At 41.7% G+C, this 26,435-nt stretch overlaps 1 protein-coding gene across 28 annotated transcripts in view; it reads right to left on the reverse strand.

Annotated features, from left to right (window-relative positions):
* The window catches only part of DLG2 (discs large MAGUK scaffold protein 2), a 2,011,757-nt gene that overhangs the window by 56,245 nt on the left and 1,929,077 nt on the right, over window positions 1-26,435 (reverse strand). For all 28 annotated transcript variants that reach the window (XM_067750569.1, XM_067750576.1, XM_067750568.1 and 25 more), the window contains 2 exons: window positions 21,017-21,193; window positions 9,599-9,674 (listed from right to left, as the gene is read on the reverse strand). In XM_067750569.1, coding sequence (XP_067606670.1) covers window positions 9,599-9,674; window positions 21,017-21,193 — 253 coding nt within the window. The remainder of the gene's footprint in view (window positions 1-9,598; window positions 9,675-21,016; window positions 21,194-26,435) is intronic.

The following is a 26,435-nucleotide window of genomic DNA, read 5'->3' on the forward strand; positions in this document are numbered from 1 at the left end:
ATATAACCACAAATTATACATCTCCTATTTATATTACTTTAGCCTTAGCATCACTAATTAAATAGATAGAATTAGCTATGCTAATAACATCTAGAATGAGTTCATATATAAAATGCCTTAAAGAATCAATTATTCTACTCTGCTCACACAATACGTCATCATGCAGGGCCCAGCTCTGTCACTTATTAGCTCTGTGAACTTGGGTAAGTTATTCATCCTTTCTAAGCTTCAGTTTTCTCATCCATAAAATGGGCGTATTAAGAATTTTCATAAGACGCAAATGAGCAATGCCTATAAAAATAACCTGTAGAACATAAGGCAGTCTATGGATGTTCAGAGTAACTGGCATACTGAAGAGAAGGAAGCAGTTCTCCAATGTAGTAAGCACTGATCAAGTCTGTTCTGGAATTTTCCACAGGTAATTACACAACATGGTAGAGAACTCAGAAACAATCCTGATAGCAGCCAACAGCAGGGACAGGAGTGGAAGACTGAGATTAGTCTGCTGCCACCTCTACCTTCCTGCCTAGTCATAACGTCAGCAAGCACATAGTCAGGAACACCCCTGTGCCAGTAGGTGTACGGCAAGGCTGTAGGGCCAACTCTCCCTCCCTCTCTGCCCATAGCACAGTGTGTGTGTGGGGGGGTGGGGGTGGGGGTGGGGATAGGGGACTAATATTTCTAGGTACTTTACATATATTAGCTCTTTTAATATGATTTCCATTTTTACATATCAGGTGATTAAGGCTTAGATATATTATGATAATTCTGATAGAAACTGGTCATTCTGTGTGATATCAAACCTTTCTGCTACACCTGTGTATCTCGAATTTTAGCAAGCCTATAGAGTTTTCCTGGGAGCTTATTAAAATGCAACTTTCCTATCTCCATCCCCAGAGATTCTGATTCCACAGGGCTGGGTTTGAGCCTGGGCATCTCCATTTCTAATAAAGAGCCTCAGCTGATGCTGATATAGGTGCCTCAGGCTAAATATTTTCTGGTCTCTTCTTTCCTCTCTGTCGCTACTCTGTCGTCCTAGGTTAGGCTAACTCCATGTCTCACCTGCATTGTTAAAATGGACTCCAGCTTTCTAGGGTTGCCTCCTTTTGGAAATTTATTCCACACAGCAGGAGAGCGATCTGCTAAAGTTCTAATCTAATCTTGCTAAAAGCCTCCAAAGCCTCCCCACTGCCCTCGAGATCTGGGTCCTGACTTCCCCTCTGCCTTCTTGGCTGACACTTGCAGCTTTGTACTTAAGCTCTTGTATTTAAGTAACACGAGGCTTCTTTGGCTTCCCTGCACACACTGGGCTGCTTCCTGTCTTTACATGCCCTCCCCTCTGCCTACAAAATACAGAGGTCTTTCCAGCCTTTCACACTAGATTCTACTGATCCTTCAAGGCTCATTTGGGACATTGTATCTTCTAGGAACCTGCCTATGAACTCCAAGAGAGGCTTAAGTATTCCAGGTCTGAGTTCAAACAGTATTTTGGCCTCACTTCCCACTCAGCACTTAGCGGATTCTATTTGTCATTTGCTGATATGTTTATCTCCACAGAACATTTTATGATTCCTACAGGCTGGAACCCTGTCTTATTCATGGTGTACTTCCCATTGCTTAAATTGGTATGTGGCACATAGTATGGCCTCAACAAATGTCTGTTAAAAAGCTGAAAACATTAGAGGGGAGGAAACACTATGAGCAAGTGAATCTATTATGTTTCAATTTACCATATTCTTTCTAACATTCATGAAGTGAAAGCTTTAGCCTAATTAGGCAATGAAGATAACACTGAATTTCAAAGGTATTTTAAAAAATTTACAACTTTTGTACTTTTTTCCTCCTGGGGATGAGGTTATTCAAACACATTCGAGTCAAAATGTACAAAACAACAACAAAAAAGTGTGTTAACAATATTATTAAGGTGGAAGAACTGAACCAACTAAAACATACTGTAAAAAAGAATGTGTAGGTGTGTAGTGGACAGATTTTGTCAGTTATTAATTGTACTAAATTTAGTATATAAGGCTGCAGATTAACTTGGTTGTTTCAACAATGGTAGTTTTTGGACCTACAAGGGAAGTGACCCAAGAAATAAATATGCATGGAAACACACAAGGAACATGATTTATTCTCCATTCCATTCCGCAGACTAGCAGTTCCCTCATTAGTAACTTGACAAATACCCTATGAGGAGTAAGTAAAATCACATGTATTTATTCAGTAAAAAATGTTCGTTGAGTTCAGCTGGCTTTCAAGGTTGAGATAGGGACCCCTCCTTACATGTATCAGAGAAGGAAACTCAACTGTAGGCCCCTTTGAGAACCATCTGCAGAGAAGCCACTAGCATTTCTTTAACCAGAGAATTATCTGTGTGCTGCTCACATGGCTCTCAGTGGACGTGGGAGCTCAAGGTTTGGAAAAATGTGATTATCACTTTCAAAAGAAAATATAGTGAGTTAGCAGCTCTTCCCATGCTGCACTGGTGACACTGCAGAATTCCCCGGACACAACCCTGTCTTGGCTCTTTATGTAAAAATGTTACACTGGTTAAAACCACTCTGCATGCAGTATGGGGAAAGAATCAGAGCAGAAAGGCTAGAGTCAGGAAGAACAATTGGGAAACTCGTAGAAGGCCTGGAACAGGAAAGTGATAATAAAGAACCTGAGGGGTAGCCTTTCCTGAGTTTATGAACTTTGAGCAGAAATGCTGCCTTCCTGATGGCTGTGGACTGAGGCAGTATGGCTCTCCTTTCACCCATCCTTCCTGAATCTCTAGGTCACTCTGGACATCTGAGCTCTTCACTGGGCTCTGGCCACCCAAAAACTAGCTCTATTAAGAAGGTTTCCCTTTTTTTGAGGGCAGCAATGACCTTTCCTTTGAAACTCAAAATGTCACTTTGAAGCTGTTACAAAAGCAATCCTCATAACTCACCCTGGTGAAGCAAACATAATTCCTATCTTGCTAACAAAACACTGACTGTCAAGTCACTTTTTTGATAAATGATTCAATGGCAGGCTCTGCTACTAACTCTCCGTGTGTTCCAGAAAAATGATTCTCAGTTTCTTCATCTGTAAATGACATAGTAGGAGCCAATGACCATAGGGGAATTCCCAAGAGTATATGAAACAGAACTGAGGCTTCTTAATGCTAGCTCCAGTTTGATTCAGGGAGACTGCCATGATCCTATCACCAATACCTGCATCTGCCCCATGTCCCCTTCTCCCAGTCAACATGCCCTCTGAAAGGGAGCTCAAGGCTTTAGAAAAGGAAACAGAATATGAGGTCAGATGTCCAAGGATGATGGTCCTCTCTGATCTCTTTAGCGACAGCTTCCTATTTTCCTTTCCGTTGCCACTGTCTGAAATTCAGATTTTCAGAATCTTGTACCCACAATACTGCTTTAGCTATCCCACATCCCCCAATGTCGGTCTCTCTCCCCTCCAATCTGTCTTTCCCATGGTTGCCAGATTGACCTCTTGGAAACCTACTTTTGATCATTCACTCACCTTTCCTCTAAAAAGGGTGGACTGAGTAGCCAATATGTGTCCGGTAGACACTGTGCTAAGTGCTAGGGGCACAAAGATGAGTAAGTTTGGAGCTCTGCCTGGGAGTGACATTTGGGCAGCAATCCACATACATTAAGGGTGGAGCCCAGAGGAAATCACTAGGTTGGGTTTGGTCACAACTGTTAAAATTCTTCACTGTTTACAGGATTAAGTATAAGTTTCTTGGAAAATTTAAAGCACCAGAACTGACTTGAGTATTACTTTCCAGTTCTGAGTTTCCATTCTTCATCAACTGTTGCTTGAAGTGAAAGCAAACCGTGTTTTACTTCCTATGTGTCCAGTATCTTATTCCTACGCCACTGCCCATTCCTTGCAAGCCTTACTAATCTTTCAAGGCTCCCCAATTCAAATCCCTCCAGCTTCCAAGCTAGAATCAAGTTTAGGGGAGCCTGAACTTCAGAGCAAGCTTCCTGTCCCTCTTATTTAGTGTGAATCACTTCCTCCCTGTGGAGACCCATTTTCTCCCCTAGTATCCCTGCTCCTTCAGGGCAGTGACCATGACTTACTCATCTTGGTCCACATTGCGCAGCAAGCTGCCTTGTATTGGCACCTAATGAAAGTTTATTAAATGACTGAAACATGTTTTCCAAGACTTCATTTTACTCTGGCATACCACAACAGAGAAAGTGTGCGGCCCCCAAGCTCCCTTTAGAAATGTTCTCAATACAGAGAGATGCACATCATCGAGAAAACCAGCTACCCCCTTTTAGAATTTAAGTTTAAGCCGAAGTTAGTTTTTGACAAAGCTAAACCCAATTCAATTTATTTCTTCATTTTTCTTAAAATTCACAAATGCGACATGGTTTTAACAAGGGAGAGAGCATGCTATAGTAAACAGATTATGGGTTTTGGAATCAATCAGACATGGGTTCAGATTTCTTCACCTCTCCAAGCCTCAGTTTCTTTAAATCTATAAAGAGGGAACAAATGATTTCCCTTCAAGTTTTGTTGTGGTGATTAAGAGAAGTGTGTAAGCTGTCTAGGTTTCTACAATGCATACTCCTACTACTTTGAGTAACACCTATCACTTCTGTTTTGTACCAGCCTGTGGCTAAATAGGACTAGTTATTTATAGCCTACCTTACTTTAGAAAGGATTTACAATGCAAAGGGAGCCCTTATACACTGCACATTGCTGACATTTAGTAAGAATAGTAATTGTTCTCTCATACTCTTTCAGACATATATTTCCCTCCCTTAAATTATAGGGACTTTTAAATAAAAATAAAACAAAATTTAGCATAAATCACTAAATACCACTGATTTTTCAATGGAAAACAGGTTGATTCTGAAGATTATACAAATTCTTAAATGTCTCAATAAATAAAATAGAATGGCTGATTAGAAAACTGATAAAAAAGGTAGAAGAACAATGAAAGAAATTAAGGTGGTGATTAAGTTTTCACCAGAAGCTAGTTTGAATGGAGATTCATTAGAAATTTAGCTGACATTCTCAGGAAAGCTTGGGTGCATTGAGATCTGGGGCACTGAGACAGTTCTCAAGGAGATCCATCCAAACGGATGGGCACTTGGGTCTGGGTAGGCTGGAATTATCTGGGTTACTGACACAACTGTCCACTTGTCTTTGCATGTGTAGGCACAGACTTTGTGAAGGCACATGAGGTGGACAGAAAGCCTGGGCATTTCATTTGTAGCAAATGGGCACTTTGTAATGGAGAGCCTCAGATTTCCTCATAGATACTCTCCAAACCCAGGAAGCATCAAAGCTCATAGTCAGGCTTTCCATACAAGCTTCCCAACCTTCCAGATCTTCCCGGTCAGCCCCATTAGCTACAACTCCCACCACACATCCACACCTTCCATCTGGTGTCCCTGACCTGCTTGGCCTTACTCCAATATGCCTACGGTTTCCACCTTCATGTACATGCTGTTTCTTATGTGTGGCAAACTCTTACTCAAACTTCAAGATCTTGCTGAAGTATCACCTTCTCTTTGAAGTCTTCTCTCTTATCCAAGGCATAATTAGTAACTCTCTTCTTCTTCTGACCTCCAACAGAATAAGGGGTAGTGTGAAGGAATGAAAAGGGCAAATGTTCTACTGTCAAAAGGATTTGAATTTAAAACTGACTTTTGTACCTACTAGCTGTGTGATCTTAGGTAAATTAGTTAATCTTCCTGAGGTGCAATCTCCTGATATTTAAAATAGAGACTAATTCCCTAAATTTATGGGGATCATCAGTGATATTGTATCACCATTGTTTGCCTGCTTATATTTCTCTTTGTGAGCTCCATGGTATGAAAGTATAAAAAGTATACTTTTTATAAAAGTATAAAAAGTCTTTGCCTTTTTAATCACTTTGCTGCCCTACAAGGCACCTAGCACGGTACCTGGTGTTGCGCAGCACTCAATTTTTAAAAATTAATGAATAGTTCTGGAAAAGTAACTCAAGCACTGATAGGCTAATTAAAGCCCAAGTCCTTCTATGAAGTGCTCTCTGGTCATTCCCACATCCATTCATTTGAATCCCCATAGCTCTTGTACACACTACTACTAAGGCTCTTGTCACAGCCTGCTTTATACATACTAATTGATTCTAAGATCCTCCAGGGCAGTAACCAGGGCTTTCACTCTGAATCCCCAACATCTCACAATGCTCTGTGAATGCCATCTAATGATAAAGTTACTTAAAATATCCCATTCTCTTTCTCATTCCAAACAGCTTTCCTCTTCAGATTATGCTGAATTTACCCCAGGGTCCCAGAAACTGAGGCCTTTGTAACAATGACTTATTTCTGTAGTCCTTGTCCAAGGCTCAGAGTGAGTGGCATCTCCTGACTTTCCCAACTCTCCACAGAGTTGGCCTTTCTTCAGTGCACTTTCTCTTAATTGTCCTTTGCTTTCTACTTCAGGGCAAGAGTCTTCTCATTGATGTATTGTTCTCATGGGGACTTAGAAAACTTTGGTTTATTACTTCTTAATTCACAGGCTCATGGAGAATTATTGCTGGAAGGCACCTTAAAAAATCATTGAATCCGGGGACCTCAAATAGAGAATAATTCCCAATGTTGCGCTAGGCATGACTAATCAATCATAACACTTTTCCTGCTGAAGTTACATATGGCCTCAGAGTCATTTTCAACACAACAGTCTAGTTAGAAACCATCAATTCATCGGTTCCCATAGGAGATGAAATTGTTTGACATCCCTGATGTAGTTCAAAGCTGCTATTTTGCTAATGAGGTCCAAAGAGCAGTGGTGACTTAGTAATGAACTGAAACCAGAACCCAGGCTACCTGACTCTCATGACTTTCAGTCCCGGGTTTCCCTTTTCACATGATCACTGCCTCTCCTTCAACAGTCATTCAAGTCCTTGAATTTACATTCTATTCATTGGCTCATACCTAACTGTATTTAGCAATATGATTTAAAAAAAAACACAACACAAGTTTTGGCCTTAACAAAAAGACATCTGGGCTCTAACTGATGTTAGGAGCTCTTGAGGGGAAGGGCCTATGTTACACTTTGTATCTTTTACAAGTTCTAATCCTGAGTCTGGCACATGGTAGGTATTCAAGAAAAATTCTCTGATGTATATCCAACTATATATATGAAACAAACAGGAAATCTATCCTTAAATTCTCACCAAGAATCAATGAAAAATCCTACCCCTTTGTACGGAAGCAGTATTTGTTTGAAAGGACTCCATGCATGATGACATACAGCCTCACTTTTTTTTTTTTTTAAGAGTGACACCATGTTTAAATAAATTCCCATTTCACCTGAATGTTTTAGGGGAAAGTAAATTATTGTGTCAATGACTAGGCTGCCCAGTGACACTTCTACTTCAAAATACAAAGGGCAGTGTTGTGGTTTAGGGCTCAAAACTTGTGAGCTTTTCTTCTCGTTTTTCATGGTGACATCTATTGACCTAAACTTGTGGTTCAGTGTGATGTTCACAGCCAAAATTATTAGAACAGAAAAGTAAAGGAAAGGAGATGAAGAGAAAGAAAACAGGAAGGCAGAAGGTGGGGAAAGGTATTTTACGATATAGCAATAAGATACTAGTACTATGACTTAAAAATACTAAATTTAAAAAGCTTTACAACCCACAGCTAACATCATAGTTAATAGGAAAGATTAAATGCTTTCCCTTTAAGGTCAGGAACAAGACAAGGATGAATGTTTTTGCGACTTCCATCCAACACTGGAAGTTCTAGACAAGGCAATCAGTTATGATAAAGAAATAAAAGTCATCCAGATTGGAAAGAAAGAAGTAAAACTCTCTCTTTTTACATACGACATGATCTTGTAGATAGAAAATCCTGAGGAATCTACCAAAAAGCTACTACAATTAATAAGTGGATTCAGCAAGGTAGCAGGATAAAAGACTGATATACACAATAACTGTATTTCTATACACTTGCAGTGAACAATCCAAAAATGAACAGAAAACAATTCATGTGCAAAAGAATGAAATTGCAACCCTACTTCATATCGTATACAAAAACTAATTCAAAATGGATCAACCACCTAAATGTAAGAGCTAAAACTACAAAATTCTTAGAAGAAAATACGGGCATAAACCTTCATGGCCTTGGTTTTTTAGATATAATAACAAAAACACAAGTAACAAAAGAAAAAATAAGATAAATTGGTCTTTGTCAAAATTAAAATCTTTTGTGAATCAAATGACACTATCAAGAGAGACAACTCATAGAATGGGAGAAAATATTTGGAAAGTATATATTTGATAAGAGATTAATATCTGGAATATACAAAGAACTTCTACAACTCAACAACAACAAAGGAGCCCAATTTTAAAAATGGGCAAAGGATCTGAATAGACATTTCTCCAAGGAAGATATACAAATGGTCAATAAGCACATGAAAAGATGTTCTATACCAATGGTCATTAGGGAAATAAAAATCATAACCACAATGAGATACCACATCAGACCAAACAGGATGACTATAAGCAGAAAGACATATAATAACAAGCGTTGGTGAGGATGTAGAGAAACTGGAACCCTCATACACTGATGGTGGGAATGTAGAATGTTATAGCCACCTTGGAAAACAGTCTGGCAGTTCCCCAAAATGTTAAATATAGAGCTAGCATTATGACCCAGAAATTCCACTCCTAGGTATATTCCCAATGGAAATAAGAGTATATGTCTACACAAAAATTTGTGCACAAATATTTACAGCAACATTATCCATAACAGTCCCAAAGTGAAAACAATGCAAATGTCCATCACCTGATGAGTGGATAAATTAGATGAGGTATAGCCATACAATGGAATATTGTTTGGCAATGAAAAGAAAAAAAGTATTTATTTATGCTACAACACAGAGGCACTTTGAGAACATTATGTAAAGTGAAAAAAACAGTCACAAAAGACCACATAGTGTACAATTCCATTTATATGAACTATCCAGAATGGGCAAATATATAGAGACAAAGTAGATTAGTAGTTGCCTAGGCTGGGTGGGGAGGGGCTGGGGTTGAGGGAGAGGGAAGTGACAGCTACAGATTTCTTTATGGGGTGATGAAATGTTCTAAAATTGACTGTGGTGATGGTTGCATAACTCTAAATTTCATTTGTTTACTTTCTTCTTTTCTATGTCTGTCACAACAATCCATGTATTCACTTAGGTGATCCATATGTATATTTCCATGACTATCCTGACTTTATAATACGTAAAGGACTAGACATATTTTATGATGAGCAGGTATCTTTTATGGAATCTATCCTTTTAGAATATTTAATTTAAAAGAAAAAAATTAAAGAAATAACATCGAAACTATTTTTTTCTTCCTCACTATAGTCATTACATCACCTTCATAATCCATCATTTCTGCTGACCACTAGCAGCTTTACTCCCAAAATTTATTTATCATAAATCTACTTCATCAGAAATTACATCACTGCATAGCAATACATTTATAACAGTGCTCTACTGTCCAGTAGATCCATGACTGTTTGTTAGCAACAGCTTAAATGTCAATTATAGTTAAATCCATGGCAAACGAGAGAATTTAATGTTTCGATTATTTTGTACCTACCCCTTTTGAATCAATCACTCCAGGTTTTGCATTAAACTTCACTGTCTTCAATCGGGCACGTTCCTTTCTTTCCACCCTAAAGAAAATGGAAAATAAAGAGTCTATCACATGGCAAGGCATTTATGATTAAGTTTCTTATCAAATGAAGAACACCTCTTCTTATCCTACAGCTCAAATAAAATGTGTTTTAAAATATTTCTCTTCTTTGTTCAGTATAAAAAGTCTTGGTATGATATCTCTAAGCTGCTAACACATTCCTTGCAATTTTTGTGTTACATGTACTGAGAGTCACGTATTTGGAAGCAACAAAACCCCAATATTTGTTATTTAAATGCCTGAATCAATCAAAATCTATTTCAAGAAATCACAGTCCACATAGATGAATACCTAGGAAGCTAAGTAAGCTCTCATCTCCTAATATCTCCTCTCTTTTTGTTTCCTTTTTGTTCCCTTCCCTTTAGGAATACTGGGGTATTTATTTACCTTCACCTCAAAACCAAACATGTTACAGATAATCTTGCACTTTTCCTTTGCCCCAATGTCCTTCCATTGCCATCTCTGCAGTTTTCATTATTTCACCTTCATTCATTCACCAAACACTTATTGAATGCCTACACTGTATCAAGTAAGGTGCTGGGGAACAAAGAAGAAAAAAATTAAAAAGCATGACTTTAATGAACACACAGTAATGTGTTCTTGGCAGGGACAGAGGGATAAAATGACAGATATTGCTGCACAAAAGATTGCTGAGAGCAATATGCGCACATTTATCTCATTGGAGGAAGATAAAGAGGGGGTGGAAAGCAATGGGGTGGGCTTCCTGGAGGAGGTGTCAATTTATGTGAGACTTAAATGGTGAGAAAGAGCTTGTCAGTGGGAAAAGTTTAGGGAGACTCTCCCAGACAGGAGGAACAACATGTACCATGACCTGAGGATATGATCAAGCTAAAGACTGCAGGAAGATTCTGGTACAGGGTACATACAGCACAGGGACATGAGGCTGAAGAGGTGGTGAGACCTCCTTATAAAGAGTATCTGTCTACTCTGAGGACATGGGGTTTTCCTTTAGGGAATCCTCATGATTTACTAGAGGCTATAAATCTGAGAAGTGATAGACATTAGCATTTTCAATACATGACTCTGCGGGAGGAGGAAGATAGATTGGAGGAGGGAAAGAACAGTGGGAAGCAGGAGGCCTATTTACAAGCTACTGCCATAATCCAGGCAAGAAATGATGAGAAGTGATGATGACGTGGAGGAGAGGGAAGGTCTGGAGAAATATTAATAACATAAAGTTGGCAGGACTTGTGCCTATTTGAAGGATGGGGCTGAAAAGAGGTAAGAGAAGTTAAATACTTCTGATTCTTTTTTGAGCCTCTCTAATTAGACATGATCATTCTTTCCTCTAAGCCCCACGACATTTATTTGTATGTCTATATTGGTGTTATCTCGTTTCCTTGTGTCTTGTTTATTTTTGAGTTGCGCATACAAGGCTGTATGTTCCTTGAGGGCAAGTCCACATATCACTCAGTGTATTATAGCAAGTCCTCAATAAATAACAGTTGAACTAAAATCATATTCATTGCATTGTTTTAGCATCATTTTATTGTTTAAATATGGCTAGCTCTAATTTCAAAAATGGGGAAAGAAAAAGGAGAGGTAAAAACCCTGAATCTACAGAAACTTAATGGCTTATGAAATCTAAGCTGTTCATAGGTCAATAATGAACAACATACTCCTCTTTAACTTAGCGTTCTTTTGTGTTTCCAGCTGAAATGCACTGAAGATCAGGGTTTCTATAGTTACAGAATGGAGTTTCAGAATATATTTATTTCAGTGTGAGAGTAGAATATTTGAGTGGAAACAGATGAAGAAAATTCTTCAAATCTAACCTCAGATATGAAAGCAATATGCTCCACTAAGAGTTTCTACTTGCACCCAACATACAACAGTTGGGAGGAGATCAAGGAAGACTTCAGATGAGGTAGACTGCCAAGTGGAAAGATGCTCACTGAGAAAATGCCTACTCCGAGCTACTTCAGCTTTTCTCAGTTTTAATCCAAGTGCAAATGCTAATTCATATTCATCTCTGCCCTGACTTTATCCTGGTTTCTTTGCATTAACCAGCCTAATTATGGGAACACTGGTACATCAGATGACGCCAAAATGACTGTAACATGCAGAGAATATATGGTTATTTGATTAGGCTATGCAAATAAATTCTGCATAAAGTGACAGAACTCACATGGGCCCCAAACATAAATAATATTAGGCTGAACTCAATATTCTATTCTAAGAATTGCTTAGAGCATTCTAACTTTTCCCCCTGGTTTCTAAGTTCATCCCTTTCATATTTCTTAAGAAATGTTTCTATTAGGCCATTTTAGTGGTTCATCACTTAAATCTCAAACGGGTTGCAAAGACTAAGTCAGATGGACAGAGAGACACACACAAACAAACCTAATATTTGCTATGGTTTATTACTAATCTTCAAACAAGCAATAAAAAAAGTAAAAAAAAAATTAAGTCTTATTGTATAGGTGACAGATTTTGGTTCACTCAAGAAGGAAGTCAAACAAAGGATTAATCTCCAAAATATACAAGCAGCTCATGCAGCTCAATATCAAAAGAATAAACAACCCAATCCAAAAATGTGCAGAAGACCTAAATAGACATTTCTCCAAAGAAGACATACAGATGGCCAACAAACACATGAAAAGATGCTCAATATCACTAATGATCAGAGAAATGCAAATCAAACCCACAATGAGGTATCAACTCACACCGGTCAGAATGGCCATCATCAAAAAATCTACAAGCAATAAATGCTCGAGAGTGTGTGAAGAAAAGGGAACCCTCTTGCACTGTTGGTGGGAATGTAAATTGATATAGCCACTATGGAGAACAGCATGGAAGTTCCTTAGAAAACTAAAAATAGAACTACCATATGACCCAGCAATCCCACTACTGGGCATATACCCTGAGAAAACCTTAATTCAAAAAGATATATGTACCACAATGTTCACTGCAGCACTATTTACAATAGCCAGGATATGGAAACAACCTAAATGTCCACTGACAGAAGATGTAGCACATATATACAATGGAATATTACTCAGCTCTAAAAAGGAACGAAATTGAGTTATTTGTAGTGAGGTGGAAGGACCTAGAGTCTGTCATACAGAGTGAAGCAAGTCAGAAAGAGAAAAATAAATACCGTATGCTAACGCATATATATGGAACCTAGAAAACTGGTACTGATGAACCTAGTAGTAGGGCAGGAATAAAGATGCAGATGTTGAGAATGGACTTGAGGACACAACAGGGGAAGGCGAGGCTGGGATGTAGTGAGAGAGTAGCACTGACATATATATACTACCAAACGTAAAGTAGCTAGCTAGTGGGAAGCAGCCACATAGCACAGGGAGATCAGCTCGGTGCTTTGTGACGACTTAGAGGGGTGGGATAGGGAGGGTGGGAGGGAGGCTTAAGAGAGAGGGGATATGGGAATACATGTATGCATATGGCTGATTCACTTTGTTGTACAGCGAAACTAACACAACATTGTAAAGCAATTATACTCCAATAAAGATGTATAAAAAAAAAGGAAGTCAGAAAGTTGTGACTTCTACTTGGGTTGAAAGTTTCTTGAATGATAACGATGATGATGATATAAGTGGTAGCTGAAGTTTTAACATATAATTATTAATGAAAAATTCCTTCACATTTACATCATCTCATTTGGCCCCGACATAAGCAAGTGTGGTATTCTCAACCCCATTTTATGGCTGGGAAAGCTAAGACTTGAAGCTTGCCAAATTAGAAAGTGGTAGAAATAGGGCCTGAGCACACATCTTTTAACAGCTAACTTCAGTGTCTGGCCACATCCACTCTGTTTGGGAAGCAGTACTTAAGGACCTTCCATGCCTCCCATATCCAATGGGTTACAACAAACATGAGATTTTAGATGGTCACCCACAATTTTAAGACCAATATAGTTCCTTAGACGTCTGGGCTGAGTTTCTCACAAATGACAGCCATTCCCCCTCCTTGCATCCCAAATCCCAAATGTCCTGAATTAAATAAACCATAACCAAACTCAAGCAAAGGGTCACTGAGATAATACCTGTTATGACAGGCTCGCCTCAAAACTCAGAATAAATTTGCTTTTAACACTGAAATTCAGGTTAGCTAGATGTCTATTTGCAATGTTACATCAGAAACATTGGACTGATCTCTCTCCTCAACAGTCTTTACATTCACTGCATCCCCAACAATAGTTGTGTTTTTCTATCCCAGAGGCTCATGTCGCTTGCCTCTTGGGGATCTCTGCAAACCCTTCTCATGGGTAGCAGGGGATGTGGCTTATCTTTTTTCTTCACTTGCCTCAACCCTGTCCTTTCTCCTAGTGCTTCTTGGGATACATGTGGATAGTTTATTGCCCAGATCAGTTAGGGTGGAGAAATAGGGCCCTACATAATGCTATGTTGTTTTGAGCATCAAAAGCTCAAACTCTGAAGAAAGGAAAACATATATCATTTGAGTAAGCACAGAAGTATTAGAAGCTATGCTAAACTTTACCTGTATTATCTATAATCTGTACAGTGATCCAGGGCTTAAGATGGAGCTGGGCATATAGTAGGTGCTTAATCTTTGTTGGTAAATGAATGAATGAATCATCAAGGAGGCTACTGGTTCTTGACCTGGGTGTGAAAACCAAGGCTCAGAGAGTTGAAGTGACTTGCCCAAACAACCAGTGTTTCTGATTAAAAAGTTGTTGACCATTTTACTACTTTTTTATTGTACTTGATAGGAATCTATGTAAAAGTTTAGCATCACCTTATCTAGTTATTTTACTGAGACTCCTTTAGCAGAAATACATGTTAAGACCCATAGATCTTTACCTAAGGGAATGGTGGGTCACCTGTGTAGAAAGACTGAATTGCGATGAAAGGACTGACACACTTCTCTCACACTCAAGAGGCAAGCAATTAATTAGATTATTTAAGCAGAAATAATCCTCTCCGCCCTGGTTTGGTCACTGACCAAAATACTGAAAACATAAACTGGATGGCAAAACTTGAGCAATCAATTCTGACACCTAGCGTCTCCAGAGAATACCACATGGTCATGCTTTAATGAGCCCAACTGTCTTCCTCTGCCTTCTCACCCATCTCCCATCTGGCGTTTTCAGGTTCCCGCCAAACAAACAATGAGGGCAGGCTTGGAGCAATGGATGGTGGGAACATCATTTGGTGCTGGGTATCCCTTTGCCTGTGCTCCATAAGGCCCTGTTGCAAGGAGAATTGAAATGCCATATAGGTTACCGGCCACAGGCTTGCAGGGAAGCTAAGTGAGTAAACCCTTATGCAATGCTAGGTGCAAGCTGTCATCTGACAGCCCAGGTGACAGTCACTGTGGGGTAATGAATAGAGACTTGGATTAAGAGACAGTGGAACAAATCCTAGTTTGGCCCCTCAAAAACTATGTAATCTCAGAAAAGAGAGATTCTGTGCTAAAAGCCCAGGTTTTGAAGTCTCACAAGTCTGGGTTGGAATTCTGCATCTGCCACTTATTAGCTCTATGACTTAGGGCAGGTCACTCAACCTCTTAGGATCTCAGGTTTCATGTTGGTGAAATTAGGATATTAACACAGACTTGAAAAATTATGGTGAATTTATTTTTAAAGATTCTTTTTTTAAAAAAATTTAATTAATTTATTTTTGGCTGTGTTGGGTCTTCGTTGCTGTGTGTGGGCTTTCTCTAGTTGCAGTGAGCGGGTGCTACTCTTTGTTGCGGTGCGCAGACTTCTCATTGTGGTGGCTTTTCTTGTTGCAGAGCATGGGCTCTAGGTGCGTGGCCTTCAGTATTTGTGGCACGCAGGCTCAGCAGCTGTGGCACACGGGCTTAGTTGCTCCGCAGCATGTGGGATCTTCCTGGGACCAGGGATCGAACCCGTGTCCCCTGCATTGGCAGGCGGATTCTTAACCACTGCGTCACCAGGGAAGTCCCTATGGTGAATATTAAATAATACAAAAAATTGGTTAGCATAGTATTTAAAATGTAGTAAGAACTCCTTAATTGTCAAGGGCTTCCTCCAGTATACCCTTGGGGTAGTGAAAAGCCATCTGGTCTGGCTACAGAGAGAACTGGGTTCAGCCAGTGGCTGACTGTGCATCCTTGGGCAAGTTACTTGACTTCTCTGATCTTCAGTTTCCTTATGAAGCTTTTGTAAAGATTAAAGAAAATCTTGTATTTGAAAGCAACTGGCACAATATATACTCTATCATCAGATGGAATTCATTCCTCTGCTGCCCTTTCACTTCCCTTGATACCTGCTATGGACTGAATGTTTGTGTCCACATAAAATTCATATGTTGAAGCCCTAATCCCTAGTGTGGTGGTCTCTGGTGGTGAGGTGTTGGGAGGTAATTAGGTTATGAGGGTGGAGTCCTCATCAATCAAATTAGTGTCCAAAATGAAGAAATACGAGAGAAAAGATCTTTCTCTCTCTGCCATATGAGGAAACAGCAATAAGGCCATCTGCCAACCAGGAAGAGGGCCCTCTCTGAGAACTCGATCAGCCAGTGCCTTGATTTTGGACTCCAGAACTGCAAAAAATAAATGTCTGTTGTATAAGTCACCCAGTGAATGGTATTCTGTAATAGCTGCCCGAACTAAGACAGCACCTTTATTTACAATATAGCCCTCACCACAGTGTAGCTGTGCCATAGTTACATGTTGGTCCCACAAATATTGGGCTCCAGGCAGTGACTGGATGATAGCACCTGGCACACAGAAGCTGCTCAAGCAGTGCTTGATGAATTGAATTTTGTCAATTCTTATTTTTATAATGGTGGGAGGCAGGATTGCATATGAGTTAAGAGCGTTATAGCCTGGAATAAAATCCCAGTTATGCCATTTATTAGCTGGGCAGTATAGGCAAGTAAATTAATCTCTCTCTGCTTCAAACTCCTGGTTTGTAAAATGAGGCTAATTATATTACCTTCCCCATAGGGTTGTAATGAGGTTTAAATAAGTTAATTGTAAAGGGCTTAGAACAGTGTCTAGCATGCTCTAGGAGCATTTATTTAAATAAAATTTATTTACCAACTTCTAAAAAGAAGGAGGGAAAAGGCAATGACTTTCATACTCATCTTACGACTTCATAGGGATGATTAAATAGAATTATCAAGAGAGAAACATTTTGTAAAGGGTGAAGTCATAAGGGATGTTATCCATTATGAGATTTTTCCAGACCAGCTCTACGAGCTGAACTATACTTATAAAAGGGGGTAGAGAGGAATTAAGGATAACCCTAATCTAATAATAAGTCATATTGATACCAGTAACCATTTATTCTGAGCTATAGTTATAAGATGCTGAATGCAGTATAAAATAAGAGTGCCTCCTTTAGAAGTTAAACATTAAAGAGCAGCCCTAGGGAAGGCTCATGATATATTTTATTTTATTTTTTTAAATTTTTTTAAAGGAATTTTTTCTTTTTTAATATTTATTTATTTTTGGCTGCATTGGGTCTTTGTTTTTGGGTCTTCGTTGCTGCACTCTGACTTTCTCCAGTTGTGGAGAGCAGGGGCTACTCTTTGTTGTGGTGCGTGGGCTTCACACTGCTGTGGCTTCTCTTGTGGAGCACAGGCTCCAGGTGCGTGGGCTTCAGTATTTGTGGCATGTCGGCTCGTGTGCTCTAGAGCGCAGGCTCAGTAGTTGTGGTGCACGGGCTTAGTTGTTCTGCGGCATGTGGGAGTTTCCCAGACAAGGGATTGAACCCGTGTCCCCTGCACTGGCAGGCAGATTCTTTTTTTAAAATTAATTAATTAATTTTTGGCTGCCTTGGGTCTTTGTTGCTGTGCGCGGGCTTTTCTCTAGTTGTGGCGAGCGGGGGCTACTCTTCATTGTTGTGCGCGGGCTTCTCATTGCAGTGGCTTCTCTTGTTGCGGAGCACAGGCTCTAGGCACACGAGCTTCAGTAGCTGTGGCACGCAGGCTCAGTAGCTGTGGCTCGCGGGCTCTAGAGCGCAGGCTCAGTAGTTGTGGCACACGGCCTTAGTTGCTCCGCAGCATGTGGGATCTTCCCGGACCAGGGCTCAAACCCATGTCCCCTATATTGGCATGCGTATTCTTAACCACTGCGCCACCAGGGAAGCCCTCATGACAGGTTTTAAACTGCACTAAAATAAGCACAGAAGAACGCTTTGTGGGGTATGATTATAAGTTTTTGTTTTTTGTTTTTTGTTTTTTTTTTTGCGGTACGCGGGCCTCTCACTATTGTGGCCTCTCCCGTTGCGGAGCACAGGCTCTAGACGTGCAGGCTCAGCGGCCATGGCTCACGGGCCCAGCCGCTCCGCGGCATGTGGGATCCTCCCGGACCGGGGCACAAACCCGTGTCCCCTGCATCGGCAGGTGGACTCTCAACCACTGCGCCACCAGGGAAGCCCTATTAGTGATTTTTATTTCCTCTTTATACTTTTCTAAATGTTTCCTTTTTTTTTCAATGAAATGTGTTACTTCTATAAACACATAAAACAATAATAGTAACATTTTTGGAAAGAGTTAAAATCCTGAGGAGAAAATCTGACAGAGATTCATTTACAGCCATACACACACACACACACACACACACACACACACACACACACACACACACACAAGATGGCGGGTGGGCTACTGTACCCTTCATGAGAGAGAATACAAATATCAACATTAGAGTCACTAGACAAACTTCTTCTCCAGGCCAGCTGTAGCATGGCTGTTAGGATGGCCTTCATCCAAAATAGGAGAGAGAGCCAGTTCAAGAATGACCACCAGCAGGCAGAAAATTACCCCAGGAGGACTAGCACTGAGAATGTTCCTTAGCGGGGAAATGATGTACAATTGAACAAATGAAGGACAATTGACAAGACTGACTAGAATCATTGAACCTCAGGGTTGGAAAGTGGCTGTAAATCCTATAGTTCAACTGTCCCACCCAACGTTTGATTCCCTTTTATAATACTTCCTGCCACTGAATCTTCTATTATCAGAATCACCTGGAGGAACTTACATACCAATACAGATCTCCAGGACCCACTCCAGATGGACTCAATCAGAATCACTGTGTGTGGGGGGGAGGGGCATATCTAAGTCTTCACAATGTACCTTTGGTATGAAAACCATTGTTCTAGGTCACTGTCTTCCCAGGTAATCCATATCATCTCTAGTCAGCTCCAACTACTAAAAGGATTTTTTAAAAAGTGAGTTGAAATCTATTCCCACACAGCTTTCCTTCTCCACCGCATTTCTACCCTTGGGGCCATATTCGATAAGATGGAACCTTCTTCTACAGAAAAGCTCCTCAGACAGCTCTGATTAATCACATCAAAGCAAACCGAAATGCATATTGCCTTGATATTTTCTTTTTAAATAAATGGAAATGGAGAAACACAGAATATATACTAGTCCTGAGAGTTACTGCTTTGAATTCAGAAAACACTGCAAACTACAAACTCAGAACATCCTCTCAAACCAATGTCAGGCAACTATGCAGGAGCCCAGAGGTTTAAAAAACTGTCTGCTGCTGGGAGATTCATAGGCATAGGCTTAGAGGGTGGGAGGGAGCAGCTGCAGAAGAGTCAGCCTGCTGCCCTCTCCCTACATTCACCCTAGGCTATGTGGCCCCAGGCAGAGAAAAATGGGGGACCGGTCTTCTCTGGGGTGCAAATGCCCCACAGAGTTATTTCTGGCTAATTTCATCTTCCCACTATGGCTGGTGCTAGCTCAGTCACTGGGTCACTGTGCATGCGGCAGCACTTGAATACTCAGCTTCATGAGGATTTTTTTTTTTTTTTTGTGGTACGCGGGCCTCTCACTGTTGTGGCCTCTTCCGTTGTGGAGCACAGGCTCCGGACGTGCAGGCTCAGCGGCCGTGGCTCACGGGCCCAGCTGCTCCGCGGCATGTGGGATCTTCCCGGACCGGGGCACGAACCCGTGTCCCCTGCATCGGCAGGCGGACTCTCAACCACTGCGCCACCAGGGAAACCCCATGAGGATTTTTTACATAGGTATTTGGGGTGTTTGCATATGAGGAGGGGAGCCCTTTGTAGCTCGAGAAAAGTTAGTGACTGCTTTGAATAAGCATTATTCCTGACTTTGACTTCATACCATATCTCTTTTCTAGGGTGCAGATAATTTGTTTCTCAGACAATATCTTAGTGCCAGAAGGACAGTCATGGGAAGGAAAGTTCCTTTCTAGTGGTAATGGTCAGAAACCGCTGGGACAGATGAAGGACGTGGCTGTTCTGAAGCCTATTTCTGCCTTTCAAAAGCAGAGTCGAAGAAATGCTTAGAAGAGAAAGAACATAATAGTCTTTACTTGGGAATTACATACAGAACTAATTATCTGAGTGAAAGTAGGGAGTGCTAGGTGGGGTGGGGGACAAGAGTAACTAACGCTATAAAAAACAGCTGTAAACCCACTCTTTGGACCTCACCAGACGTTTGACAGCTCTTATCCCGATTTTGTTTATTTCCCCAATGGAACTGTCATTTTATTTTTTTTAATTCAAGCATACCTGATTTACAATGTTGTGTTAATTTCTGCCGTACAGCAAAGTAATTCAGTTATACATACATACATTCTTTTTTTATATTCTTTTCCATTATGGTTTATCATAGGATACTGAATAAAGTTCTCTGTGCTATGCAGCAGGACCTTGTTGTTTTTCCCCAAGTATCTGATTTTGGAATGGAGGTTTTTAGTCTTTTCCCATCAATATCTGGAAGTACTACACAGCCAGGACATGAGCTTTGTAAACAGTCTACTTTACTTGGCTTTCACCTGGCCTTTCTATAAACTTATCCAGTAAACTATGAACCTCTGAAGTAACCCCTCTGAGTTTGTCAGTATACAAGCTGATAAGCGTAATCTTGAACACACGAAAGCTGCTAAGTTTTAGGAAGGCAGAATAAGCAGATCCTCTTTCTTCCTTTATCACAGTTGGCAGTTTTGGTAAAACCCTAACATGAGCAGCGTGAGAGCATTTCATTTGTGTCACCTGCCATCACTGACAATTTCCCCGCAGACTGACTATCCTACTCAAAGAGATATTTTGTGAACAGTCTGCCACATCTTCATCTTCCCTCACCTCCACTCCCTGGAGAGCTGAGCAGCAAATCCTCTGAAACAAAAAAGGCATTCTGGGGGCTTCCCTGGTGGCGCAGTGGTTGGGATTCCGCCTGCCGACGCAGGGGACGCGGGTTCGTGCCCCGGTCTGGGAGGATCCCATATGCCGCGGAGCGGCTGGGCCCGTGAGCCATGGCCGCTGAGCCTGCGCGTCTGGATGACTGTGCTCTGCAACTGGAGAGGCCACAACAGTGAAAGGCCCGCATACCGCAAAAAAAAAAAAAAAAAAGGCATTCTTACCTCCGCTTGCTGGGGATGACCCCCATCTCCTCACTGTCGCCCTCCAGCGTGACTCTCCTGGCTTGCCACCACTCATCATCAGAGGCGTTGATAACGTGGAGAATGTCTCCATATTTAAAACTAAGTCCTTGACTTGGCAGCCCACTGTCCTTGCTCTTGTCGTAGTCAAACATGGCTCTGGAGGAAATGACAAGAGAGAGAACATTGTTAGGAATCTCTGGCAGCACAGATCTAGGATTCACCATTCTGACTGTTCATTCCTGCCCTGAGAACCCATTGCCCATTGGATACCAACTCCCAGGACTAACCCCTGGAATCGCAGTCAACATTCCTACTGCTTTGGTCACAAATCACGATTAGTTCTTACTTCTCCCAGGAGGTTGCGAGGCAGGTTAGTACTCTCTCACTACAATCAAATTTTACAAATCACTAGAAAGGAAGAATGAAGAGAACCATGGCATCTTTCTGAATGCAGCATGGTAACAACTTCCATGTCCTCCCACAGGGGACTGGGACCCTTCCACTCACTGGAGTATTGGACTATCACTAAAATTGGATGGTTGTAGAGGTTAATTTAATGACATTACTAAATGCTCACAAAGCAATAATGAAAATACACCTATGTTTATGTGTATGTATATAGACACATAGATCAAAATATGAACAAGGGACTTCCCTGTCTGTCCAGTGGTTAAGACTCCATGCTTCCAATGCAGGAGGGGAGGCTTTGATCCCTGGTTGGGGAACTAAGATCCCACATGCCGCACGGTGCGGGCAAAGAACAAAAAATGATATGAACAAGATAAATTGCTTCCATAGTATACCAAGCCTATCTCATCATTGCATTTATCACGCTGAATTGTAATTCTTCCTTTATGTAGCATGTTTTCCCCACTAAAGAGTCTTTGCTGAGCCTTTGCCGAGCCCAACACGCTGTAATATATATGACTGATGGGGTGAGGGAGTTGGAAGCAGAATTACGATGATTGAGACCTCAGTGACGAGCTGTTGTCCCAAGCAGCTGACAATCTGTCTCAAGTTTTACATTGTCCGCCTCCTCCTGTATCTCTCACAAACCATCACCACACACATACAACATGAGATTTCCCCGGAGAAGCAGATTTTGCCACATCCCTGTTTATTCCCCTTTGATTCGATTCTAAGAATTTCCTTAGAGTGTAGCCACTATGCAAGCAAAACTAGCTAGATCTGATGAACAGGTCTGTCTAAAATCACTGAGGACCAAGTATGATTCTTTTTCTTTCTTTCTTTTTTTTCCTCATGAAAGAAATGTCACATCTGCTGTCATGGCAACCCAAAAGAGCTGAAGGCAGCATCTACAGCTCTCAAATACTGCAGGGAAAGTTGAACTACTTGCAACACAGCCCCTTTTTCCATTAATTATGTCCCCAGGTGAAGGAATACGGGCTGGGTGGGGGCGAGGTCTCAGCTCCTAGAATGACTCATTTCCACCCGACCATCTGCATCTTCTCTACCAAAGACTTCACAAAACCCCAGCCAGGAAAAGGGGACTGAGAGAAGGCAGAGACCCACTCCTGACTCTGTCACTTCTCTGGCTGGCTGATGTGACACAAATTAACATTCCTGAACCACAGGTTTTTAAATGTAAAATTAGTCCAATAACTATATTCACGTGGAGCTGCGGCCAGCATTAATGACATAACACATCGGATGCACCCGGCTCATGGTAGGTGCTGTGTAGCATAGTGCGGTATAATAGCGGCTAAGAAACGACTCAGGGGCCACACTGTTAGGGGCCATGTCCTGGTCCTACTACTTCTCTTCTTACTAGTCACATAGCTGGTAACCCAGGAAAGCGCTCTAGCCCCTCTTAGGCCTCAGTTCACTCAAATATAACACAGTGATGACAACAGTGATGATAACGGTACCCCTATCATGGAATTGTTGTATGGATGAAATGCTACCTAAGGTAATATATGTAACGCATACACAAAAGTGCCTACACATAGTGACAATCTTTAAGTATGAACTGTTATTATTATAATTATTACCTCCTTTTCCCCCTTTGAGTGTATACTTATAAAAATCCTTTCTATGGATTCTATTCTGTGCAAAAAAGAGTTAACACAGCAATCCTGAGATTACATCCTTAAAAAGGCCTGCTTACAAGGACAGCCCTTGGCTGACATCTGGGAACTTAGTTTTGGGGAGGGTTCTTACCATTTCCTATTAAGAACGGCTCACTGTGCCTAAGCTGTTTATATAAACAATACCATTTAAGCTGAATACCTGCTTTTCCCTTGGGAGTCTGGAATTGCAGCAGGTGCCAGGCAGTGAGGGTGCCTACGTGACCAGCCTGCAATAAAATCTCTGGACACTGAGTCTGTAAGGAGCTTCCCTGGTAGACAGGGTTTTACACCCATTGTCACGATTTGTTGCTGGAGGAATCAGGCATATCCTGTGTGACTCCACTGGGAGGAGACTCCTGGAAGCTTCACCTAGTTTCCTCTAGACTTTGTCCCATCCACCTTTCCCTTCACTGAGTTTGCTTTGGATCCATTTCCTATAATAAATCACAGTCATGAGGATGACTATGCTGAGTCCGATGAGCCCTCCTAGTACATCATCGACCTTGAGAGTTGTCTTTGGGACCCCCAACACTCGCTCTATAGATTGGAAGGCATATTCATATACACTTCCTCATTTGTGACTCAATACATTCCTACAAAGAAGGCACAATGGATATAGTACTTCCTATCCCCTTTTTACAGATGAGGGGCAAACCTAGCAAGGACCCCTAACTAACCCCAGGACACATGGCTTAGAGGCAGCAAGCTGGGGCTGGAGCGTGTGTCTCCCGACGCTAAGTCCTAGTTCGGTGCTCTTCACCTTGTTCCCCCCCACCCCCCCCGCCTCAATCTGGGAGGTGGGGAAGGTGGTGACAGGGTGGCAAGGAGGATAATCATGATGACAACCACTACTTATGCCCATATTAGGGGCCTGGCACTTTGTATTCATTGTCTTATTTGACATCGTAACAACCTGAAAGGTAAAAATTAGTACCCCTGTTTTACAGATGGCGGAGGAGGTTCAGGAAGTTAAGGAACCTGCCTTAGGTCACAAGTACACACATGGTAGACACTGAATCTAGAATAAGGTTTGTCTGACTCCAAAACCCACATTCGTGGCCATTTCATTATCAGGCTCAATTTCCCAGCCTGTCGCCCTCTGGCTGTGCTCACGAGTTAGCAGTACCAGGAACTTTTAATCTTCCCTTCAGAGCTGACCACCTCTTCTCCCCCAAATCCCTGCAGTTCCCTTACTGCTCAGTTCTTGTCCCAGTATTCCTATCCTAAGGTCCCCTAACCTCTAGTGTGGCTCCAGGCTCCTTCTGGATTGTAAAGCGTGGGGAGTGGAGGTAGAAAAGCCATCAGGAAAGCTGGCAGATGGTGGCCAAGAAGGCAGGCTATAGGGTCAGACTGCCTGGGTTTGCAACTTTTTAACGTGTGTGATCTTGAACAAGTTACTTAACCTCTCTGGGTTTCAAGCTTTCTTTTCTTTTCCTTTTTTAAAAGCAAATTTATTATTTATTTTTGGCTGCACTGGGTCTCTGTTGCTGCGCGCAGGCTTTCTCTAGCTGCGGCCAGTGGGGGCTACTCTTCGTTGTATGGGCTTCTCATTGCGGAGGCTTCTCTTGTTGCGGAGCGCAGGCTCTAGGTGCGTGGGCTTCAGTAGTTGTGGCATGCGGGTTCAGTAGTTGTGGCTCGCGGGCTCTAGAGTGCAGGCTCAGTAGTTGTGATGCACGGGCTTATGTGCTCCGCAGCATGTGGGATCTTCCTGGACCAGGGATTGAACCCGTGTCCCCTGCATTAGCAGGCGGATTCTTAACCACTGCGCCCCCAAGGGAAGTCCCTCAAGCTTTCTTAACTGTAAAACTGGCATAGTAATAACACCAGCCACCTCAAAGAGTTGCAGTGAGGATTAAATGAAATAAGATATGTAAAGTGTTGTAACACCAGCCTGGCAGTAGCAAGTGCTCAGTAAACGCTAGCTATTATTACTATGATAATTATTATTCTGAAAAACGCACTGGGATTTGAATCAGGGGATCTGGGTCCCAACTGTGCCACTTAGTAGCTGTCTTATGGACTGTGTACAAAGACGTCTAAAACACCTTACTATCCTCAGGACCCAGTACAGTGCTGGGCACAAAGCAGACCCTCAGGAAGGTCTGTGGAAATATTTCAGATGACCTTTGAAAGTCCCGCTTCTTTCAAGCCTCAGCGACCCTGTGTGCAAGGGGAGGGGAATAGAGACCAATCCCGAAGGTCCCCACCAGGTCAGACATTAATTCTACTGGGCTTCATTCTAGTCCCAAGTATTCTTGAGGGGAGATTTCCCACCCTTGGGATCAGCAACATGCTCTTTCCATGAGTTCTATTTCTCTTGGACAATCTTGGACAATCTGCCCCTCTAGGATTACACTGATTCAGACTTGTCAGGTCCCTAAAAGCAAGCAGCTGACACATTTCAGCAGCTTTTAGCTCCTTTGGATATTAATGGATCGTCACATCTGGGAAAAACGCTACAGTGTCCCATCACCTATTTTAAAAAGCGATAAGCTGTTTTTAATTTGCTTTATGTGCTAATTCATCACAGCAACTTTTATAAAATGCCATTAAGACTCACACTTTTCACCCAGGGTGCTTTAACAAGTCCATTAGACAAGTAGAATTAGACATGAATAATGCAACGACTCTCCCATCCCTCCTGCCCCTCCTGCATTTCAACATGTGGCGGGTGGCCCCTTGCCAACAGGGGAAGTCTAGGAAAGGAAGTGGGGGGGTGAAGCAGCTGCTTATCCTCATGGCTGTGCAACCTGGCTGTGGAGACCTAGGTATCAGACCAAAATTGTGCTTTTTAAGTGTCCCACAATATGCTAGACCTTATATTCATTGTCTCCCTCAATTTACTGGGTAGGCAAGCCAGCATACGGGTTATATGCCAAGCTTTGGAGAGAGAAAAGTTCTGGATTTAATTCCCAACTCTGTCATCACTAGTTGTGAATCTGGGGCCTGTGACTTAACCTCTTAGCTGACCTCTTAACCATAGATGACTACTCCCTCATCAGTGAAGCTCAGGTAACGATGGCATTGACTCACAAGATTGTTATGGAGATATAACAACGGGATGGGGCCTGTAAAGTACACAAGACCAGCACAGGATGAATTCCACTTTGTCAGATTACGATCCTGCCACGTAAGCAATTTTTTTTTTTTTTTTTTTTTTTTTTGCGGTACGCGAGCCTCTCACTGTTGTGGCCTCTCCCGCTGCGGAGCACAGGCTCCGGACGTGCAGGCTCAGTGGCCATGGCTCACGGGCCCAGCCACTCCACGGCATGTGGGTGGGATCTTCCCGGACCGGGGCACGAACCGTG

This window comes from Pseudorca crassidens, chromosome 9 (genome assembly GCF_039906515.1).
Source record: "Pseudorca crassidens isolate mPseCra1 chromosome 9, mPseCra1.hap1, whole genome shotgun sequence".
NCBI classification, from domain to species: domain Eukaryota; kingdom Metazoa; phylum Chordata; class Mammalia; order Artiodactyla; family Delphinidae; genus Pseudorca; species Pseudorca crassidens.